General features: G+C 47.2%; 1 protein-coding gene across 5 annotated transcripts in view; it reads right to left on the bottom strand.

Moving 5' to 3' along the window:
• KANSL1 (KAT8 regulatory NSL complex subunit 1) overlaps positions 1-21623 on the bottom strand; it is a 1096983-nt gene that overhangs the window by 385153 nt on the left and 690207 nt on the right. For 4 of the 5 annotated variants that reach the window (XM_078645034.1, XM_078645035.1, XM_078645037.1 and 1 more), the window contains one exon: positions 5867-5986. The exons of the other annotated variant lie outside the window; for it this stretch is intronic. In XM_078645034.1, the coding sequence (XP_078501160.1) occupies positions 5867-5986 (120 nt within the window). The remainder of the gene's footprint in view (positions 1-5866; positions 5987-21623) is intronic. 5 annotated transcript variants of the gene reach the window in all.

The raw sequence follows: 21623 nt of genomic DNA, 5'->3' as shown, positions 1-21623 counted from the left end.
GATAGGCGGCCGTTACCGCTGCCGGTGGCATTTACAGCGGAGTCGTGTGTCAGCCCCCACTCCTAGGGACTGGGGCAGGACAGACACACAGACAGTAAGGAGAGTGGGGGTGAGGAGGGAAAGTGCTGAGCCCTCTCTGGGGATATTCATATCACGAATCCTAGTGCCTAGAAAGGTGCCCCGACATTCTGATCGTCTTTACTCCTGAGCTGTGCCCTAGTAGGTGGGGGAAATAGTTACATAACTCCAGCTTCCTTGAGACAGGTCTGAGAAAGACATCTACCAAGCCAGAAACCAGGGGGGCTGAATCTATAGTCAGAAGAGCGCTGACAGTTCCTATCAACTGAGGACCCCCCTTCAGACACTTATAGAGGTAGCTGATGCTTACTGAGAACTTGTGAGTTCCCTACATTTCACTGGGTGTGCATTCACTTTGTATATAAAGGTGCAGATACGGGAGGAAAAGAGTTTAACACTGTAGTAAAGACAAAGCCTGTGGATTTGGCAGGTTAATGTAATGAGATGAATTGTTGTTGTTGATCATTAATGCAAGGTAATACTGCTGAAAGTAATCCTACTGAGATGAGTTCACATTACTAAAAGTAAGCATTTCTGAATTCATGACATCTGAATGTTTAGACTGTAATTTCTTTTTCCCCACGGACAGAAAAGTGTTATTAACTTCTCCTGATTAAAGGTGTAATTTCCAATTGTGAATACTGAGAACTAAAACAAAGAGAATATTATTTTTATAAACCAGTACATATTTTCCTAACAAATTGGTGTAGTGTCCTTTGTAACTGTTATTGCGTGGATTTACTGCTGGGTGGTTTGCAACCTTCACACTTGTGCCTCTAGAATTGCATGTCTTACCCTAGGCCAGGCTACCCTAGGTGACCTGTCATCCCAGGTTCCAACATTGTCCATCATAAACAAGATGACAATAGAAATCCAAGGTTCTTTAGAAATACAGTTGTATATTAAAACCAACTTCAATGCCACAAATGTCCAAGATAATTTTCTTATTGCTTTAACTATTGATGGAAAGCGCCATTTGTAACTCATTTTGCCAGAGCACACTAAGTAATAGAAAGCAACAAACAACTAATCTATAAAGTGCTGGATTAAGATACCCATTGTGCTTATCCAAGTTAAATGGCAATTGTCGGTTAATAATGTTTAGTAATTGTTCAATGTTTATACTTAGTAAAGCTCATGATATCACAAAGATGTATGCCACACCATAGGTGCTGAACGTCTTCATACTGTTCCATTAAATACCAATGAAAATGAAAAATTATAGGTGCCCCTAGACGTCATAGGCAATTCTTTCAAGCTAACGAGAAAAAAATAACTTGCTTGAAATACTGGTTCCCTCTGAGATCACACAAACCGAATAGCTCCGTAGAGGTGGGGGCCTCAACACATTTTTAAAATACAGAAGTTACTAAATTGAAAACAATTAAGAGTAACTTTATTTTTGTAATCATACTAATTAGAAAAATCACTCAAAAATGAAAACTGCAACCAACGGGGGAAAAAAAGGCTGGAGACAAACCAGACTAAAAGCTGGCCCTTGTCCTCCTAGTTCTCTCATCATCAGCAGCATATTCTATAGGACAGCTCCTTTCTGGAGGTCCGACAGAGAATCTGTGGAGATCCCGATTCCATATTTGGTCCTATTTCTAGCCTAGAAGTTTATGAACTTTGAGAGCAAAGGCACGACGAGGAACAAGCATAATAGAGTAGTTTTTCCACCATGAGATTCGTTTTTAAATTCATTAACAATTTGAGAGTAGCAAGCTTACCCCCACAACGGGGCTTAGGACAATTAACATAGAAAACTATGATACAGGTGGTGAAAGGGGCGTGTCCAGCGAGATAGTTACCCCTCCCTTCTAGAGTTCGTATCAATGCAATAGTGGTTTGCAAACATAAACTGATCTAGAAACTGCAAATGCCTGGAATCGGTATACCCCTCGGTAAAGCAAGCATCTGCATCTCCCTTATTGGATCACGCCTTGGACGAAACAATTATAGGAGTAGATTAAAATCTTTTGGTAACATGCAATATTGGACAAGACTTCTGCGTGGTTAGGCAGCTGTAGGCTCAGATGTGTGTACCATAAGCATTCAGGTGGCCCATAGTAAGGGTGAGAAATTTGCAAGACATTCTAGGGCGAAGATGTTGTCTGAATTGAAGCCTCCAGGGCAGACAGACTGACGAAAACCTAAATAGAAGCACTGGCATAGCAAATCTGAAGGAATGAGAAACATTTGGTCTTCTACTCTATGAATGTGTTGACCATTCCCGGGAGCAATAGAATGAAGAAACTTCTTTCAACAGTTTATCAAGAAAGCAGTCATCTTGGATCGCGGCAATGACTTCTAAGGTCTTTGCGTTTCAGATTTTTGCCTGTGGCAGAAGATATAGGCCAGGTGCGACAAGAAAATTAACAAATAACCACTCCTATAGCATCCACTTTACAGGCATCATGGGAGGGCACTCACCTACAAGTTCTGACTGAATACTCAAAAGATTAATCACTGTTTCACTTGAGCAGTCAATCAAGGTAAAGATACATGAAGATTCTTTGCAAATAGAAAAACCTTGCATTTGGATAAGACATGCCATGGCATTTGGAAAAGGTATAAGCAGATAATTCAACCTGATACAAGAGCTTTATTTTGGTTCTTTTCAATCCCTAATCTAACATAAATGTCTTGTACAAACTGGTATCAGCAACTATACATTTTAGTTCTATAGTTCTCTTCCTGTAACAGTTTTGAAATTAAGTGATAGGCTTGCTGAAGCACAAACAAACTTTACATAACTTTGGCAATGCGCTTTCTGGTGGATATCCGAACTGAAGATTCTGCAACTTTAGAATATCCCAGATGCCAGACTGGACTACCTTCATCTACTTCATTCCATCCCAGAAGTAACAAGAGCTGCATATAAGCACCACCCCTAAGTGTTGACATCAGTTTCTTTCTTGACTAGATCTGTGACCTCTGACGTGGAGCCCAACATACAGTGGATACCAGTATGCAGATTCCTAGAGTGGGATTGTTTCAGATTGAAAAGGAGATTAGTTCACAGAATGGGGTGGCGGGAGGGAGGCAAGGATTATCCAGTTAGAATATCCACCAGACAGAAGGTTACTAAAGGTCAGTAACTTTCTTCTGATGGATATGGCTCTAAATTCAGATTCCTCATCTTCAGAATAGATGCAAAAGCAGTTCCTTCTAAGGTGGTGAGTCTGCAAAATAGCTCAAATCAGAAAATAACAGTATAATGCCCTTCAAGGTGGACCTGGCTATGGAGGGAGCCGTGCTTTGGGAACGTGTGCACTGATGCCCACATCTTCCCGAAAGCAAAGCCTGATTCGAGGAGAGATGCGAACGTCCAGAAGTTCTGCATACCACAATTTCATTGCCAAATACACTAGGGAGACTAGGGCCTGGTTGTTTCAGATCATCTTCAAAACTTGGTGTGGGAGAGATAGCGGTGGAAGGGTGTCCAGAAATCTAGTGCTCCATACTATCCGGAATAAGTCTGAGAGCCTTCTTGGAAATGCCACCTCACAAAATTGCTGACATTGCATTTTTTGTCATGGCAAAAATATCTAAATCTGTTTCTTCCCATTGATGGAAGATATCCTGTGCCACGGAGGGTAACTGCCATTTGTGATCTACCGGGTGCTACCAACTGGGTTATTGTGTTAAGTTCAAGGATTATGTCAAGAGGTTCATGACAACGGAAATGCAGTGTTACTCCAATCAGCTCAAGAGGTGAAGCTCCTTCTGGCATAGGGCGCTCAGGTCCCCAGCCCACACTGTGTGTTGCAGTTCCACACAGTAAGGGTGTTGTCCATGAGAACCTGAACAAGCCTCCCCTTGGACAGTAGGAAGGCCTTTAGCGCCAGATGAATGATACAGCTCTAACAGGTTGATGTGGAGACAGGTTTCCACCAGAAATCAGAGTCCTCTGATCTCTAACTCTCCCAGATAAACTCTGCAACCCAATAGCAACTTACTGTCACTGTAGCAAGAGGGGTCTTCTGTCTGTCCAATCGTGGTCGAGAAGCAACCACTGCAAGTCATTTGCAGTCTCCTCAAGCACACAGGTTCCCTTGGTGCTGAACCTACTGAGAACTCATTCCAAAGCAGAGCTAGCATGTGCCACCTGGTGTGGTCCACTAGCAGGAAGCGAAATGGCAAGAAGTGTGAAACATCAGGCGTATAGCACGAATGATCTGGACTCGTTGACCCGGAAGGAAAGCTTGAAATCGCAATATCCAGAACAGCTCTGATGAACACTAGTTTCTGCAAAGTAGTCAGATGTGACCGTCACATTGATCGAGATCTTAAGATATTTGGAGGTTCAAAGTCGTCTGAAAGTGGTTTACAACAGACTGTGTGCCGAGCGCGCCTTCAACAGCCAGTCAAGTTAGGGGAAGACTGGTTGCTCCAACCTCTCAAGATATGCTGCAACCGGCATCACTTTTGTGAACACCTGAGAGGCACTGGTAAGGCGAAAAGGGAGCACGTAGAACTGGCAATGCTCCTGGCCCACATTGAACCATAGGTAACACTTATGGGAATGCAGGGCAGGAATGTGAAAATAGGTGTCCAGCAGAGTCAGTGTACAATAGAGTCTTCTAGATCTAGGGCAGCTAGAACATGGGCCAATGTGAGCACTCAGAATATGTCCTGTTCTGAAGAAAGTGTGAGGGCAAAGATCTAAAATAGGAAAAAGGCCTCAGTCTAGTTGCTGGAGTACTGGAGGGCAGCCTGTAGGCAAAAGGCATTGCCTACTCCAAGTCAGAAGGAAAGTAGACTGGGATTGTAGAAGGTGAACATGTGCACAGCTCTGTATAAGCTCAGGCAGGATTCAGATCAGAGTCTGACAACTATTGTCTCGATGTCAGAAACCGGGGTTGATCGTGGCACCAGGCATAATATCAGAGTCCGAGCTGGACACCAAGTATGTTTTAAAGGCATAGCTGGATGTGGATTCTGGGCCTGCCAGCAGTAATCCATCTGGGAGCCACCACAGATCCATGGGCACGAAGGTGTAAAGCATGGCATCCTTAAATTCTTCAAGTTGCTGCAGAAGCGAAGTCTGGCCCAGAAAATCAGGGTGCATCTGAACAAGCTGCATAATCTGTTCGACAGGGGACCGGGAAAAAGACCATGGGGGAGCTTGAAGTCCTGGCAACTTCTCGGGAGAGTGGCGAGCCTCGGAAGAGGCCCGCTTATGGTTTATGTGTTTTTCTTCATTTTGAACTTACACGAAACTTGAAGTGTAGCCCCGAAAACGGGTCTGAATCCTCTGCTTTGAGCAGGAGCGGCCTTTTCCTGATTTCCACTGACACTTAGCTTTGTAGTCTTTGATCACCTTTGGATTCATCAGGGCGCACTTCTGGCTTGACTTTAGTCAAAGGTAGAAATCCGTCACAGTCATGCGTTTGTGAGAACTAAATCCAGATCTGCATCAGAAGCTGCAGGAAAAATGGAAATGACCGCAGCGCTTAGAGTCGTTTTTGTGTGGTTGTCATCATTTCGGGGGGTGGGATAATGCAGTTAAGAAAGCCTTTGTTGGCAGAGAAGCTCTTTTTCTGTGACTCGCCACTATTTCTGATTAACTGAGTTACACAATACTATACTCACTGCACTCCAAAGGAGAGGCTCCCTGGAACAAAAGAAAGATGTGTCCTACCACCACCTCTATAAAATTAGACCTAAGCAATGTAGGTTGTTGTTACTCCAAGTGCCACATAATGGGAGATGGACATGATCCAATCTCCCCTTACCTTCAACACACTGTTTACATAAGTCCCTCTATCCCTTCTAAACTTACCAGTCTGTCTGCACCAACAGGCAATGTCAGAGCGCTCTCAACTTTACCCTCTGCTCCAAGGAGGTGTCTCCGATCTGCTAGCGTATCCTGCGGAGGTGCCTCTCCAAGAACAATCAAGCCCTAAACAAAGTGAGAGAGGAGAGGCATAACTACTTCTAGAACAATCTAAGGCCTTAAAAGCGTAATGGTCCATTCCGCAACACCCGCTCAATTTTATTTTACTCAGCCCCTTCATAGCGGAGTGCATAAATGACATTTAATTCCATTCAATGATCAGCACTGTTGACCACTTGCACAGACTTTGTATCTGTTGGTTTTGCACGAGGATTTTTCATATTTTTTTGTTTGTGACTGTTAATGGTACAAGACTGTATACAGAGACTCTCTACACTGCATTGTCCCATCAAAACTAGTTTATCCGCTGGACCTACACACTATAGAGGAAAACATTAATAGAATTACTACATGCAAGCACCTTCTTGTTTTCTGTTTACTCCACTGCCAGACTTAAAAATGCTTGGAAATTGGCTGCATGAGTCTGCACACAAATTAAGAGAAATAATTACAAACGACCTGAAATACTAAATATCAGATGTCCCACAAACCCAGAGAGTGGGCTTTCTTCTTGAGTGCTAATGAAAATGCCTTTACTCTGGGTAAGTGAGATGGACTCTGCATCTATGCTTCATGCCATACAGACAATGTAAACTGCAGTCTGACCAAGCCCTCTAGTGAATTCTAAATTCACAGGAGAGCTTGGCCTTTGATCGCAAGGCCAGAATAATATTTAGAAGAAAAAGAAAATTCCCACTTACCAGATCTGCCTGGATATTGAACAACTGACAAAAGAGGACTTCCAAGAAAATTCCAAATCTAAATAGGTCTCCCAAGTAGACCTTAAAACAGTCCACTACAAAACGTGTGGAACCTGGGTGCAGAGTAAACAGAAGAACAACTGTAAAGGTGACTGAACCGAGAATAATCTAACAAAAGCACTCCTTGTCCTAAAAATATGTGCTATTGGCTACTGTAGAAGAGGTCTTAGTAAGGGTGAATTCAAGCACCATCAAAGCAGTGCAAGCCAGTGTTAAGATCCTACTTATTCAGAATGTATCTAAGCGGAATGCCTGCATGAATAACCAAATATGGATAGTGACATGCTGGATCGTCTATCGAACTTGACTGCAAATATCACTTCTGTCCAATTAGGTATTAAACTTTTCAAATTCAGCATAATTAAGTGCAGCAACTAAGAGGATGTGGCTCTGCCACATACTGGAAACACTCAACGTAAGTGTGTCGAGCCCATAATAGGTTATGTCTGTCTGGGCCCCTAGTATTATCCCAAAAAGCAAGCTGAAATGTATGAAGCTTTTCAAAGGATCACCACATAAAATGCTGTTATTTAGACTTCCATTATTACTTTTCCTTCCCTTTAATCTACATTTGAAAGTACCATGCTAAAGTTATTCTAAGAGCACCAAAGAAAAACCTAAATCGGTTCAATGATCTCTAAGGAGGTAAAACATCAGTACTCCTAAATTAAGTTAACTTCATTGATCACGGAGGATACCAGACAGCATAGACACTTCATGAATTGGAAATTTTGAGCCTATCGCAGCCAGAGAAATGTATATCTGGGCACCGCTGCTAACAGACACTGTTAATCACGACAAGATTACGTTTATTGGTTAAAACTAATATCACTTCAGCTGTCGCATGCAAAACAACCAACATCCATTAGAACATTGCCGATGTATCAAACACAACAAAGTAAAGACAGAGGTGGGCAACTATATCCTCACAAGGGCACCGCCTGCAAGACACATCAAATACCTCCGTACAACAATATAAATTAAGACCCAACTCTGAACATACACCCAACATAGGCTGAATATACAATGAACGTGCTACAAAAGCATCGAACAGCACTATCATAACTTCATTAAATACACATTTTCCAAGCAAATGAGTACCTTTACCAACTGCAGAAATATGGGAGCAGTTTCATACAACCCTCCACTGTCACCCACCCAAAACACAGAAAATAACTATATATAGACAAAACACGAACAAAATCGAATCGGAAAACTATTATGCAATCAGGGTGGACATGATTGGAAGCAGGTCCCTACTGTAAAAGCCACCACAAATATAGAAGTGTCACACTCACGACTGGGGATGACCGTAGGCTGTGCACTTTTGTGGGTGCATGTTTATGTGTGTTGTGTTCCCACCAGGTGTACTGCCTGCCCACTGGCAAACCATGCCAATTACCTGATAACTGGGACAACCAGAATCCTCTGAACTACCTCTCACTGGCATACAAACAGAAACTAATTAGGGCACAACGGTGTGCATTTCTGGCACAGCTGCATCCACTCCTGGCATAATCATGGACTTAGCAGAACAGTGTGATCCATCTTGACATTTTGGGCCTCGGTACAGACATGGGCCACCACTGGCATTCCTTCTGCACATCCTTAATCTAACTGTGGCCACCCAACATACTCAGAGTATCCTTGGCATTATGGTAGCCATCTCTTGTGTTTTTGTAGCCTTCAACATGTGATGGCAGCACATGGACATGTGAGGTAGAATATGTCCACGAGACTTAATTAAAACAAGCAGTTTGAGGACCTCCCTTTAACTTTTGTTTTATAATTGAAAATAGGTTAATTCAACCCAAAAAAAATCTTGCTTGACAGAAAGTTTCAGAAACTGATAAGATGTTTGGAGATACTATTTCACACCTTAAATATATTTAAAATATATTTTCTGAAAAGTAATGTGTAGTCTGGAAAACACTGCAGATATTTCCAAAGCTCCAGATAACATACTTCTATGGCAATTATTTCGCTTCTCACATGGATACAATTCACACAACGCTTTTAGCACAGTACTATTGGTAACCATGACTGCGCTGGTTATTAATGGTAATGACTTTTGTAATTGTGTCGCTATTGTGAGCTACAGGAAAGGTTGAAAACTCATCTAGAACAAGGGCCATCCAATCAATGAGGACCTTGCAACATGAAATTTTTCAACTTTGTCCAAAGAGACATGAAAGATTACGCCTCAATAACAATAGAGCTGTAGTTAAATATTTTTTTCTGAATTCATGTGCTGGGAATTATTCTGCCATCTAGTGATCAGATCCTAAACAACCCCTATTTTCCTGCTTCAGATCTTTTCAGGTGTTAATCAGTGAGTAGCGCCACCAGTCTAAACCTCAGTGGCACAAGCGATGGAGTAGGGACCAGGTATCATTCCATTCATCTGGAGGTTGCTGTGGATCAGGGGTCTCTTCTCTCTGTTCATCTGAGGATGATTAGTCTTCCCCAGGAGGCAGTACGATATTGGAAGCAGGTGTTATCCTGGGTATTACTGGAGGGATATTTATTGCCGTGGTAGGAGAAGCTGGATATGGTAGCATTAGTTGCTGCTCTTTGTGGGGGATATATAAATCTCCTCTTGTAATCCTGTAGCATGGCTTGCAGATCTTGCACTAGAACACTGGCCATGTGCATTTCACCATGTCTAGGCTGGGGATGCAGGTTATATTCATAAGGTTAATAATGCCACCTAGGAGGGGCAGAATGAGTGGTAGTATTGCTCTTTATCCTCATCCTCAGAATCTTCCTCCTGGTATTTGACCAGGAGCTCCAAAGGACTGTGCGCAGAACCAAAGGGCCAGTCGTTTTCCATATCCAGTAAATGGCTAGGAAGTAAAGGGGAGACCTTACTAGGAGAGGTAACTTCAGGTCTTAAAGTAGTCTTGGTGATCTTAATCTACTGGGCTGTCAATGAAAATTGTTATGTAAAAGTGAACTGGGGCATCGATGGAAGTCGTTGAATATGCTACTGACTGTGGCAGTGTCTACAGTATAGTCATCGACTGTGCTGAGTTTGGTGCTGCATGCGGTTTATAGTCAACTGACACTGTCGGCGGTGCTACTGTTGACTGTCTTTGTTGTGGTGACTGTTGCAGATACTAGTGTCGACTAGTGTCGACTGCTTTCTGAGAGGTCCTTGGTGTTGACAGGTCTGAGGAGGAAGAATGTTTTCTCTCTGCCTTTTTTAAGATGCAGTAGTAGGTCGGGAGGAAGCAGACTGTGTGGAGATGAGCTTAAGATTCTCCTTTCGGGGGCGTGGCCAAGCGGCGATTCAGGATGGCTGCGTAGAGCAGAACTCCGCCTAACTTCCTTCAAACGTCTATCCGGCTGCACCATCCGATCATCTGACGGTGGTTCCATGCATCCGAACATCTGCAGAGCTAATCCCGCCTATCTCGGCCCGCGCCCGGAGTCTGGCGACACCGATGCGAGGACCGTCGCAGTAGGGCCTTCCTCCGAATCGGAGATCGGGACCCACAGTGCTGAATTCGGCTGGGGAGTAACGCAACAACACTCGGACCTCTCGCGACGACAGAGGTCCAGGATGCAACTCCACCGGAAACAGCCTGCCGACCGCACTATTTGGACCGGGTCCACACTGCGACCTGCCTTAGGACCCGGGGAAGAACTCCCATCGGGGAGGGGCTGCCAATAACGGTGCCGTCTTCCCGCTGCGCGCTCTTCACCAGCGTGCGGCAAAGCAGCTCAGCGGTGATTTGGAGCTTGACATTCTGCCCACACTCGCGTATGGTGCTGCACTTTGGCTGGGATTGTTGTATTCTCAGCTTTGTAATCTGACTATGGAATGTGCCCTGTCTTCCTGGGAGGGGCACAGAGAATGTAGCAACTGCATCACCGGCGCCCCGGCCTACAAAGGGTGCGGTCCAGGGAGGACCTTATTGATACATCGTACAGGTAGGAGCCCCCCTTCCCCCCGCTGGCAAACAATAGAGGTCCAAGACCATGCACTGATACCAGCGCAGAGAGCGGGACACTGGTTTGGGGAAACTTGTGCCTCCCTCCTCGTTGCAATCTCGGCAACTGTATTTCTTGTTTCCGGTCTTCGTAGTTGGGAAACTCAGACGTGATGCACCCGGATCACGGCAGACGTACATTTATTTTTATAAACTTTTTTAAAATTTTTAGCAATACAAAAAGGTGGACAGCATGGATCGCAGTAATAACACCTATTTCACAAAGAGCAAGCAGTACATGGCATTACAGCACTATCACAGAGGAATATAGGCAATAGGTCAGACATGAAAAATGACAATCAGGGATAGTATCAAAAGGTAACATCATACTATACAGTTATCACATTTCAACTATTTCAAAGGCGTACAGTGGTTGGTAGTAGGACCTCCGGTCAGACTAAGAGCAGTCAATAATAGAAAGTGCTAGGCATCTGTCCATATATCCACACGTATAGCCAGTTTCCCAACATAAAGCCAACGTCCAGTAAGTGGTATAAGGAGAGCTGATTAGGTTCCCACATTCCCGACCCTATCAGTCAGCATCTCACGCCCAGATTGATCATCGTCCCCACTCCCTGGGTAAGCAGGTATGTGGTCAGCGGACCCCAGATGTCCCTAGGTCTACTGGATATCAGTAGTGTCTCAGCAAAAATCGCAGATTGTTCCCGACAATGGGTCACATCTGTAAGCCAATACTTAAACTTCGGAGATCTACCGCGGCCCCAGCGACATGCCACTCGACGTTTTGAGAGTAGCAGAGCAACATCTAGGAGTTTCCTGCAAGTTTTAGGGATGTGAAGTGTGTACCCCAAAAGCATCAGTAAGGGGTCAGGGCTTATTGGCTCTCCGATCATGGATTCAAGGGCACCATGTACCTGTTGCCAGTAATCATGGACCAAGGGGCATTCCCAGGATAAATGGAGGAATCCAGCCTGCTCCGCATGACAGCGTTCACATCTGTCATCATTGGATAAACGGAATTTATATTTTTTGACCGGTGTGTAATACAACCTTTGTAGGAACTTAGTGAATCATCTTGAGCCTACAGCTGGCTGATATCCTAGCCGTAAGATCGCAGCAATAAAGCCACTGCTCATCAGTGATCTGACGCCAGATCGGCAGCCCAATGTGATCGGGCAGAATTTTCTAGTCCCAATCTGGACGCCCTGACGTGGCGATACATGCCCGACACCAAATGTGAGCCGTCCTAAGAGCATAGCATGAAGTGTAAGGGAGGCAGAACCTCAGGTTCTCTGGGAAAATCAGGCAGAATCTCCTTCATCCCCTGGCGCAGTCGCATATAGTAGAAAGCATCAAGCGGAGTGGGGTTATGAGATTTAAAGAACAGGTCTACAGAATTGAATTGCCCGTCGGTGAAGAGATCACCCCAACAAATGACCTGCAGGCGCCGACAGAGCACCTGGAAACCTTTCTCCTGCAGTAGTTCCAATTTAGGGTGGTATGACAGAGGCATACGAGTAGAATATGGCAGGGCACAGCCCAGCATCCTAGCTATACGACGCCAGGCGTCTAAGTACACGTAACAGTGGTGAACGGCGTTCCTATGGACGACACAGGGCAATGTATGAGCCCGTTCAGAGGAAGAGGATTTGCGATCCTGTCCTCAACTGCCAGTTGTGGCATAAAGGGTGTGGGGATCATCCAATGGTAAGCGTAATGCGCCTGCGCACAGACATAGTAAGCTTCAAAGTCAGGAATATCGAAACCTCCCTTATCATATGGCTGAGTCAGGATCGACCACCGTAGTCGTGGGTGTTTGCCCCCCCAGAATAGTCGACACAGTTCAGTCTTCAATGTCTTAAAAAAAACGCCCCCGGGTAATAAGGAATATTAAGAAATAGGTATAGAAAACGAGGTAATACCACCATTTTTATAAGCGACGCCCTGCCTGCCATGGATAGGGGGAGGGAAAGCCAGTGATCAACCGATGTGGTGAGTTTTGTGATCGCAACGCCATAGTTGAGCCGCAGAGTCTCATCCTTGTCACGAGTGATTTGAATACCAAGGACACCACTCCAAGGGGAAGTCGAGTGGAAAGTCTGCAACTGCATCCGTGAGGGGATAGAATTGCGACTTAGCCCAGTTTATTTGCACCCTTGAGAGTCTGCCAAAGACCACAAACTCTCAGCAGAGAATTCAAGTTCTGCAACGGATCAGTGACAAAGAGCTTCATGTCATCCGCATAGAGCGACAACGATCGGACGCTGGATGCAACAAAATGCTCCTTCTCTGTGCAGCTGGCGCAGTCTGCAGGCCAGTGGCTTAACAGCTATCGCAAAAAGGAGAGGGGATAGCGGGCACCCCTGCCTGGTGCCTCTCGTAATGGCAATCGAGGGAGAAAGGCGTCCGTTAATAAGCACTTTCGCAGATGGCTGCGTATACAGCAACTGGATCCAAGAAATGAATAATTTAGGGAATCCCATGCGGGTCAGGACGGAGAATAAGTACTGCCATTCGACCGAGTGGAAAGCCTCAGTGGCATCCAAAAAGACCGCCGCAACTGGGAGATCAGGATGCACCGTGCGAATCAGGGAGAATAACGTGCGTAGGTTGTGGGAAGTGGATCGACCGGGGACAAACCCCGACTGGTTAAGCAATATAATTTTGGTCATCAGGAGGGACAGCCTGGTGGCCAGCACCTTGGCCAGTATTTTCACATCACAATTCAATAACGATAGTGGGCGGTAAGTCACAGGCACTGGGGTTCTTACCAGGCTTACGGAGGGACGTAATCATGACTTCTCGCATTGAGCGAGGGAGGACCCCATCAGCTAAAGATTCTTCGAAGATCTCCCGGAGGACCGGAGCCATTATGTCTATGTAGGCCTTATGAAATTCAGCAGGTAGCCCATCTAAGCCAGGGGTTTTACCATTTTTGAGTGACATAATGGCGTCACTAATCTCGTCCAGTTCGAAGGGAGCGGAAAGGAAAGTCCTGTGCACATCACTGAGCCAGCATAGAGCCACTTCACCAAGGAAGTCATCGTATAGTACATCACTGGTCGTGGCTGAGGTATACAAAGTACAGTAATGGGACAGAAAAACATTCAATATGCCATCTGTATCCCTGACGGCTTGGCCCCGTTCATCTGCGATCTCGAGAATTGTGAGGAGTACGTGTTAACACTGCTAGAGCCTTGCCGGGTCTGTCACCCTCACAGTATTTCCTCGCCGTCCAATATTTCCCCCTAAACTTGGCTTCCCTGGCCGCCTCCTCCTCATATCGCGTCAATTTTTCCCTAAACTCCGCATGCTCCTCAGTGCTGCCTCCCGTCACCATCTGAGTCTCCAGTCCCTTCAGGTCTCGGTCTAGTGTATGTAGTGTGCGCTGTATATCGCGTAGCACTCCAAAGCTTTTCGATATGCAATACCCCCTGACCGCAACTTTAAATACCTCCCAGATAGTTTCAACCGAGTCCACAGATCCCTTGTTTCGAGGGAAGAAAGCAGCTATCTCCTCACCGAGTTCAGTGCGGAACACCGTATCTAACAGGGCCGCAGGTTGCAACCTCCAATGTGGTTGTGGGTTATCCCACACAGGAACCTGTAGGTGAATCAGGACAGGGCTATGATCAGAGTATGTCCTGGGTAAGTGTGCCACCTTAGTCACACCAGCGCCCATCCCTCTAGACAATAAGAAATAATCCAATCGAGCCCATGTGCCTGTCAGGGATGTAAAGTGAGTGCCTTCTTTCTGGAGAGGGTGTAGATGTCGCCAGCTATCTACCAAGTCGCCCTCCTCAATCACACCCATCAGAGCCTCCCTGGATCTAGGCTTGTAATGCGCCACCCCATCCGCCCTATCTTGGGAAGGTACCAGAGCCACATTGAAGTCTCCTCCCCAGATCATATGTTGGGATCCCACGTCCAAGACCTTGCCCCACAGTGTCGTGAAGAATGTCGGCATGTCCACATTGGGGGCATAACAGTTCACTAGTGTAATAGCGTCACGGCCCAGACGACCCTACACCATAGCAAAGCGACCCTCAGCATCAGATGATTTAACAAGCACTTGAAATGGCACATTGCGCCTGATCAGTATTGCAACCCCCCTTGCATATGTGGAATAGGACGAGAAGGTGCGGACAGTGGCCCACTTGCTGGCAAAAGTGGTGCGTGTCTGTGGCGATATGTGCGTCTCCTGCAGCATGGCGACCTGGACTTGGTGACGGTCTAAGTATGCAATCACATTTCGACATTTCCATGGATCATTAAGGCCCCTGATATTCCATGACATACATCTCAATTGTGCGTCAGTTCCTATCCCCGCCATAGCCTAAAAAGCATTGTAAAGTTGCGACATGCCACGACTATCTGCAGTACCTTCTCTTCTCAGGTGTAGCATAGCACCATACGATCCGTACAACTGTCCCACCCCCCCCTAGAAAGCAAAAATCCCCCACAACATTACCCTTGTACCCTCCCACTACTGCATCCCAATCATGCCAGCAGTCACCCGTTCCCTCCCCGTCCCCCCCTCCCACCCTCTGCAGCAGCCCCAACTTGCCAAAGAGGTATCCCACGTCCCCACCCACCTTCCCTCCCTTACAAACAAACGATCCCCGATAGACAAAACCCATGATAGGGGTATACCCGTAGGGGGACCAGCATAGAAGAACGCACAACCACGACTCCCTCCTCAAGCCTCTCATCGCGTACCTCCCTTGGGTGTGGCTGAGGAGGGGTAGTGGACCCTGGAGTACATTACCGCTGTAAGTAGGTCACAGCTCCAAGTTCAAATGACGATACTAGTCTGCAATGTTCAGGAAACAGTCTCCGCAGTTCCTGGCTGCCATACATTATCCAGTAGATGCTGTGATGAAGGTAGATCAAGCATCCACATCAGTATCTGGCTGATTGTCACTGTGCGCCGCACCACGGCCCTGCGCTCCTTTCTGCGCTCTCTTAACTGCCTTTAAGTAGTCTTTCACTTTTTGTGGGTTCGTGAAAAAGCGTTGCTTCCCTTGATGTGTGACCCGGAGTTTCACAGGATATAATAGAGCATAGTCTATTTGCGCAGCACACAATTTTTTCTTAACCTCGAACTTGCGTCTTTCCTCCTGGACCATTGGTGTGAAGTCGAGATAGATAGAAAAGTTTATGCCGTTGTAGGATAGATTCTGCTTGGTGCGCGCCGCACTCAATGCCGTGTCACGGTCGCGAAAGTTCAGCAGTCGAGCTATTATGGGCCTCGGCGGCGTCCCCGGCTTGGGCATCCGGCCTAGGGATCTGTGCGCCCGCTCGACAATGAATTGCGGCGAGAAGGCATCCTCCCCGATGGCTGTCTGGAGTAACTTTTCCACATAGAGTTCCATCCTACCCGTGTCTGTGGATTCTGGTATGCCCGTGACGCGAATATTGTTGCGTCTGCTGCGGGCCTTTAAATCCTCATTCTTCGCCGCGATGACCCGCAGCAGATTGTCCATCCGGGCAAGTTGGGTAGTATGGGATGCCGTAGCGTCATCGCTGTCGGAGATGCGCTGTTTGGTGGCCGCAATCCGCTCTTCATGCTGGTCAACATTGTGTACTAGTGCATCCATCCTTGATGACATCCTTTCCACTTTGTCCACCACCGTGGCAAATCCCTGCCTCATCTCCTGTAGGAGTTGCTGCAAATCCTGTCCCGCAGGGGGGGGGGGGGGCCCGCGCCACTCATGCTGGGTCTCTCCACCGCCGTTTTCTGCCCTTTCTTCGCAGCCTCAAAGGAGAGTTTCGGTTGGCGGTTGTCCTGCTTCACCATCGCGACCCCGCACGGCGTCCAGCGGGCACTCTCCTGCCCGATGCACTCACTCTGGTCCTACCAACGTTCCGCGGGGGAGGACCGGTCCCACTGCAGCACACCGTGGCCCACAAGCAGTCCCCGGCGCCGTTGGCGCTGCAGACTTGTATGATCCACCAGAATTTCACAAGGGAGCACTTCAACACGCTGGCCAGGGGGAGCTGCAGACAGTACGACCCCTCAGCAGAGCAGCCACAGGAGATATATCATCATAGCAGCTCGCAGAATATGTCTCTAGCAATGGGCACGCTGCAAGACACGCCCAAGACTCGAAGTCTTTACTCAAGGCAGTTGTGACCTCCCAAGCAAAGCGCCACTCTGTACCACCAATAGTGCCAGATCGCACAACGAGGTGTAATGAATAGCCCCTCTGCAACTCCGTTATTTGGCGGAATGTGAATATAGCAGGGTGAAGCTTGTTACTCCCCGCAGTGCATCCCAGTTGTGTGTTGGGCGCTTAGACCACGACCCCGTGAGGAATCCTGCTCCACTACACCTCACGGTCAGCCACACTCAATGAGGACACAGGGTCCCGAGGTTGGTAAATGTCCCACGCGTGAAGAGAGCGGCAGGAGCTCCTTATGGCGCCGCGCGGGAAATCCAATCAGGGCTGGCCACCTCCGCAGAGCGTAGCGCCGTGTCACCATGCCGGGGGGAAGCCAGGCGATGCAGATACCGGGCCCCGCAATGGGCGCCTCCCACCGCGGTGCTTACAGGATCCTGCGGGACTTACCGGCAGGTTGTACTCGGGGCGCCGGCCCGCTCTCCCAATGCAAGGGGCTGCAGTCGCTTCAGGAGCCTCAGCAGTACCCGGCAGGCGCCGGGGATGGCAGTTCGGACTCCACTACCGCACCGGGAGCACAGAGGGCACGGAGAGCAGCCCGCAGCAGGAGGAGGGGGCTCACGCGGCCCCACCGCATCCGGAAAGATAAGATTGGAAAGCGCTTCTGATAGGGGCCCGCTACCAAGGCCTACAGCCTTGTGGCAATCCCCGGCCTCTCCTGACCGCAGCAGTCCGTCCCTCGTCGCACAGCTGAACCGGCAGCAGCCCCGGGGGGTGACAAACAGGGCTCCGTGTGCAGGCGGCGCTGCCCGGTGTCGCACCAAACTTGGACCAAGGCAAGAGGAACGGGTCCGGTGCAGGAAGAACAGTCTGTGGAACCGATCGAACTCCAGCAAAGTAGGATAATTGAAGGATGTGTGCTCCAGGGTTAGGCGGCCATTCTGTGTGCGCGCACTCTAGCGCCCCCCCCACGGCAGATGTACATTTAACTTGTTTTGAGTTGGGGTTGGGGAGCATCTTTTCTCTTCCCCCCCATTTCTTCTACTTTGTTTTTTACGAGGGCGACAGGCACTCTGCAAGGTTTTTGATGGGCAGTTTTAGGCCCAGAGTGCAGGGCAGCAGGGAAGGGGGTTTTTGGGGTGGGGTGTTTTATTTGCGTTTTGTTACATCGGCCAATACTGTGAGTAGCATGACTGAGGCAATAGATTTATCCATCGGGGTTAATGCATACGCAGTGGGATAAAAGTGCCAGAATCTTGAGCTGCAATGTTAACGGGCTTGGGGATAGGATCAAACGTAGTATAGTCCTTCAATTTATTAAAAAAACAAGCCCCAGACATTGTTCTGCTTCAGGAGACACATTTGATTGGCAGTTAATGTAAAGCTATGTGCCGGTTGGGATAGAAGCTAGTGCCACATGCTGGGTTCACTACAAGCTCAAGAGGAGTGGGTATAATGCTGAAAAATGCCACCCCCCCTTTCTGTGGACTCTACTAGGATAGAAGACAGGGGTCGCAATGTGGGCATCACTGGGTCCTGGGAGGGGCTTACTATCACATTAGTGTCTGTCTATGTCCGACCTGGCCTCCAAACTACCACATTCTAGGACCTACGCACCACTCTCCTTTCATTACCTGAAGGAATGTTGATATTGGGGGGTGATTTTAATTTGGTGGGTTTGGGCACATTAGATTGCCACCCACCGCGTGTGCTAGGACCTTCTCATAGGTGGCTGCCGGACTTTCTTGATGCCATGGGCTTAATGGACGACTGGCGCACATACAAACCCGAGAGTATACAACACACTTTCCATTCGGGGGCTCACCGCAGCCTCTCCAGACTGGATTATATTCTGGTTCCTAGCCCCCAGATCTCACACATTCATGAAATAAGGCACCTAGCTAGGGGTAGTGCAGATCATTCGCCGGTATGGGTACATATACTCCTTGATCAGGTTAGAGTGGGTAGTGTGGTCCCAATTAATCCCTGGTATCTCCGTAATCCCAAAATTCTTTAAGACTTCACTAAAACAATGGACACTTATTTCGACGAGAACAAGGGCACGGTGGACTCCTCCCAGACACTCTGGGAAGCATTCCAAACAGTGACTAGGGGAGGAAGCTCTGTCCCTTATATCGGGACACAAAAAGGAAAAACGAAAGGAGGTGTCTGCTATAGAGGATGAGATCTACCAACTAGAGAGAGAGTGGTTGAAATGATGCCCGCACCCCTGCCTCGATCCGCCTGTTACGCCATAAGCAGGAAGAATACAGGGCACTAGTGACAGAGAAGGCTAAAAAGCTGGGTAGAGAGAAACTTAGTAGGATCTATGACCTGGGGGACAAGGCTGGGAAATTGATAGCTTGGCTAGATAGACGTGAGTGGGCAAGCAGACTAGTTACAGTTCTCCATGACTACCATAATGTTACCATAACTGAACCCCAAGAAATAGTGAATCACTTTGCCAGACAGTTTGACCTAGTGTATACTGCGGTGGCATCCTACACAGAAGACGAACCTGCTGAATTGTTAAAGGACATTACACTCCTTTCTTTCCTTAGAGGACAAGTCGCTATTAGATAGTCCCCTGACGGCAGACGAAATAGCACTATCAGATCGCTGAATTCGGGTAAAGCTCTTGGCCCTAACGCCATCCCCATTGAACTTTATAAACTTAGACCCGAAAAATGGTCTCATCATCTTAAAGATATGATTGAAGAAAGCAGAGAGAAAAGTGAACTGCCAATGGACCAGCGCACAGCTAACATAGTAACCATACACAAAGAAGGTAAACCCAAAACGGATTGAGCCTTGTACAGGCCTATCTCAAAAAAATCCTTGCTAAGGTCCTAGCTAACAGTCTAATCAAAGACATCTCAGACCTGGTACACCCAGATCAATCCGGCTCTATACCACACCGGAACACGGCACTAAACTTACGTTGAGTCCATGGATTCGAAACCAATGGCACAAGTCGTGGTAAATAATAACAAATCAGACACTTTTGTTTTGAGCCGGGGCACCCGCCAGGGGTGTCCGCTCTCCCCCCTCCTGTTCGCTTTAGCGTTGGAACCCTTGGCGGCTTGGATCCGTTGTGATCCAGTTATTCGAGGTATGTAGTGGTCACCCGAATGGGAGGACCGCATTTCGCTTTATGCGGATGACATTTTATTTTATTTAACAGATCTCAAAAAGTCCTTAATTGCGGTCTTGGATATATTGGCGGTGTTTGGTCAATACTCTGGTTTTAGGATTAATTGCACCAAATCCCACCTATATGTTCTTCAGGGTGACTGACCCGCCTTGCCCCGCAACTGTCCAATTCAGGTCAGTGTAGCGGGATTTAAATATTTAGGAATATTTCTGTCCTTGGATCCTGCCCTTCGCAATGAAAAAAAATCTCCTTTCACCGATGCTTCGCTTAAGGCGAGATATAGCCAGCTGGAAGTCTCTTCCCCTTTCCCTACTGGGCAAGGCAGCTCTTTAAAATGATGTCCCTTCCCAGTTTCCTTTACGCCCTGCAAAGTTCGCTCGATCCTGTCTCATTGAAATATTTAAAAGAAATTGAACTCCTACAGAGAGACCTACTGTGGATCGGATCATCCCGCATAGCCCTCAGCAAACTCGCGTTAAAGTGGTATGATGGGGGCATCAGCCTACTGGACATAAGGAAATATTATTGGGCTGTGCATCTAGCTGCTATTAATCATGGTACATATGTTGGCCTTGACAACCAGGGCTACCATATGGATAAATGGTTACTTCAAGGAGGAAATTATAATCGATAACTTTTTTCCAAACCTAACCGATTCAGACTGACAAGCCCCACTGGGCACTCGGTCAAAGTGTGGCACGCCGCAAATAGATCCCTCAGATGGAAGGATACGCTGACACTTGCTACTCGCGTATGGGACTCGGCACGATTGGGTGACCTGTGGACATCAAACGGATTTGATAAATGGGACTTGATTGGCATCTCGAAAATTAAAGATATCGGGGATAAAGGAGAGGTGAGACCCTTTGCTACCCTCCAGAGCCAACATGAGCCTTGTCCCAAGGGGCACTTTCCCTTCCGAATCGTCTCTGCTAGAAGATAGATTTCCTGATGGCCACATTCCAGATAAAACCATTTCATTGATTTATAATAAATTAATACATAATATGGAAGGTGCCCTTTCAGCATTGTGACAAAAGTGGGTGGCAGATGGCATAGAAATGGATGATGAGGAGTGGCAGGATGCGATGATATCTCCACGGCTGTGGTCATTCCAGCTCGTTTAAGGCTAGTTCAATATATAACCGGCCCTAGGCAAGCACAGATGGGGAAAACTGAATCAGGTGACTGTCGTAGACGCTATGGCCAGATTGGTACCTTTTTGCACACTATATGGGAATGCACACTCATTCAAACGTATTGGAGAGAAATACATGCAGTGATGAGGGCTGTCCTTGCCGTTGACATTTACCCTGAAGCACTCAGATGCTTATTAAATATATGGGAACCGACCGACCTCATTACCTATCAAACGCAATGGGCCACTCTGGGCTTTATGCTTGCCAAGCGAAACATTGCTCAGGCATGGGAAGCAGCTACTCCCCCCCACTCTGGAAGCATGAGAGTCTAGTGTGGACTGGTGTATGTTTAGAGAAAAGATGGTGTACACTGCTCGAGGCTGTCCCAATAAATGGTCCCGCATGTTGTCTCGTGGAACTCCTATCGTGGAGACATTTGCGCTCCCCCACTAAGTATTGAACATGATGATTTTTCCCCCCCTTGAATGGTCCTTACTGTAAGTGTAATATA

The sequence above is a fragment of the Lissotriton helveticus genome, chromosome 5_1 (genome assembly GCF_964261635.1).
Source record: "Lissotriton helveticus chromosome 5_1, aLisHel1.1, whole genome shotgun sequence".
NCBI classification, from domain to species: domain Eukaryota; kingdom Metazoa; phylum Chordata; class Amphibia; order Caudata; family Salamandridae; genus Lissotriton; species Lissotriton helveticus.
Note: the sequence above shows the minus strand (reverse complement) of the source record. Positions and strands in the feature narration are given on the sequence as shown.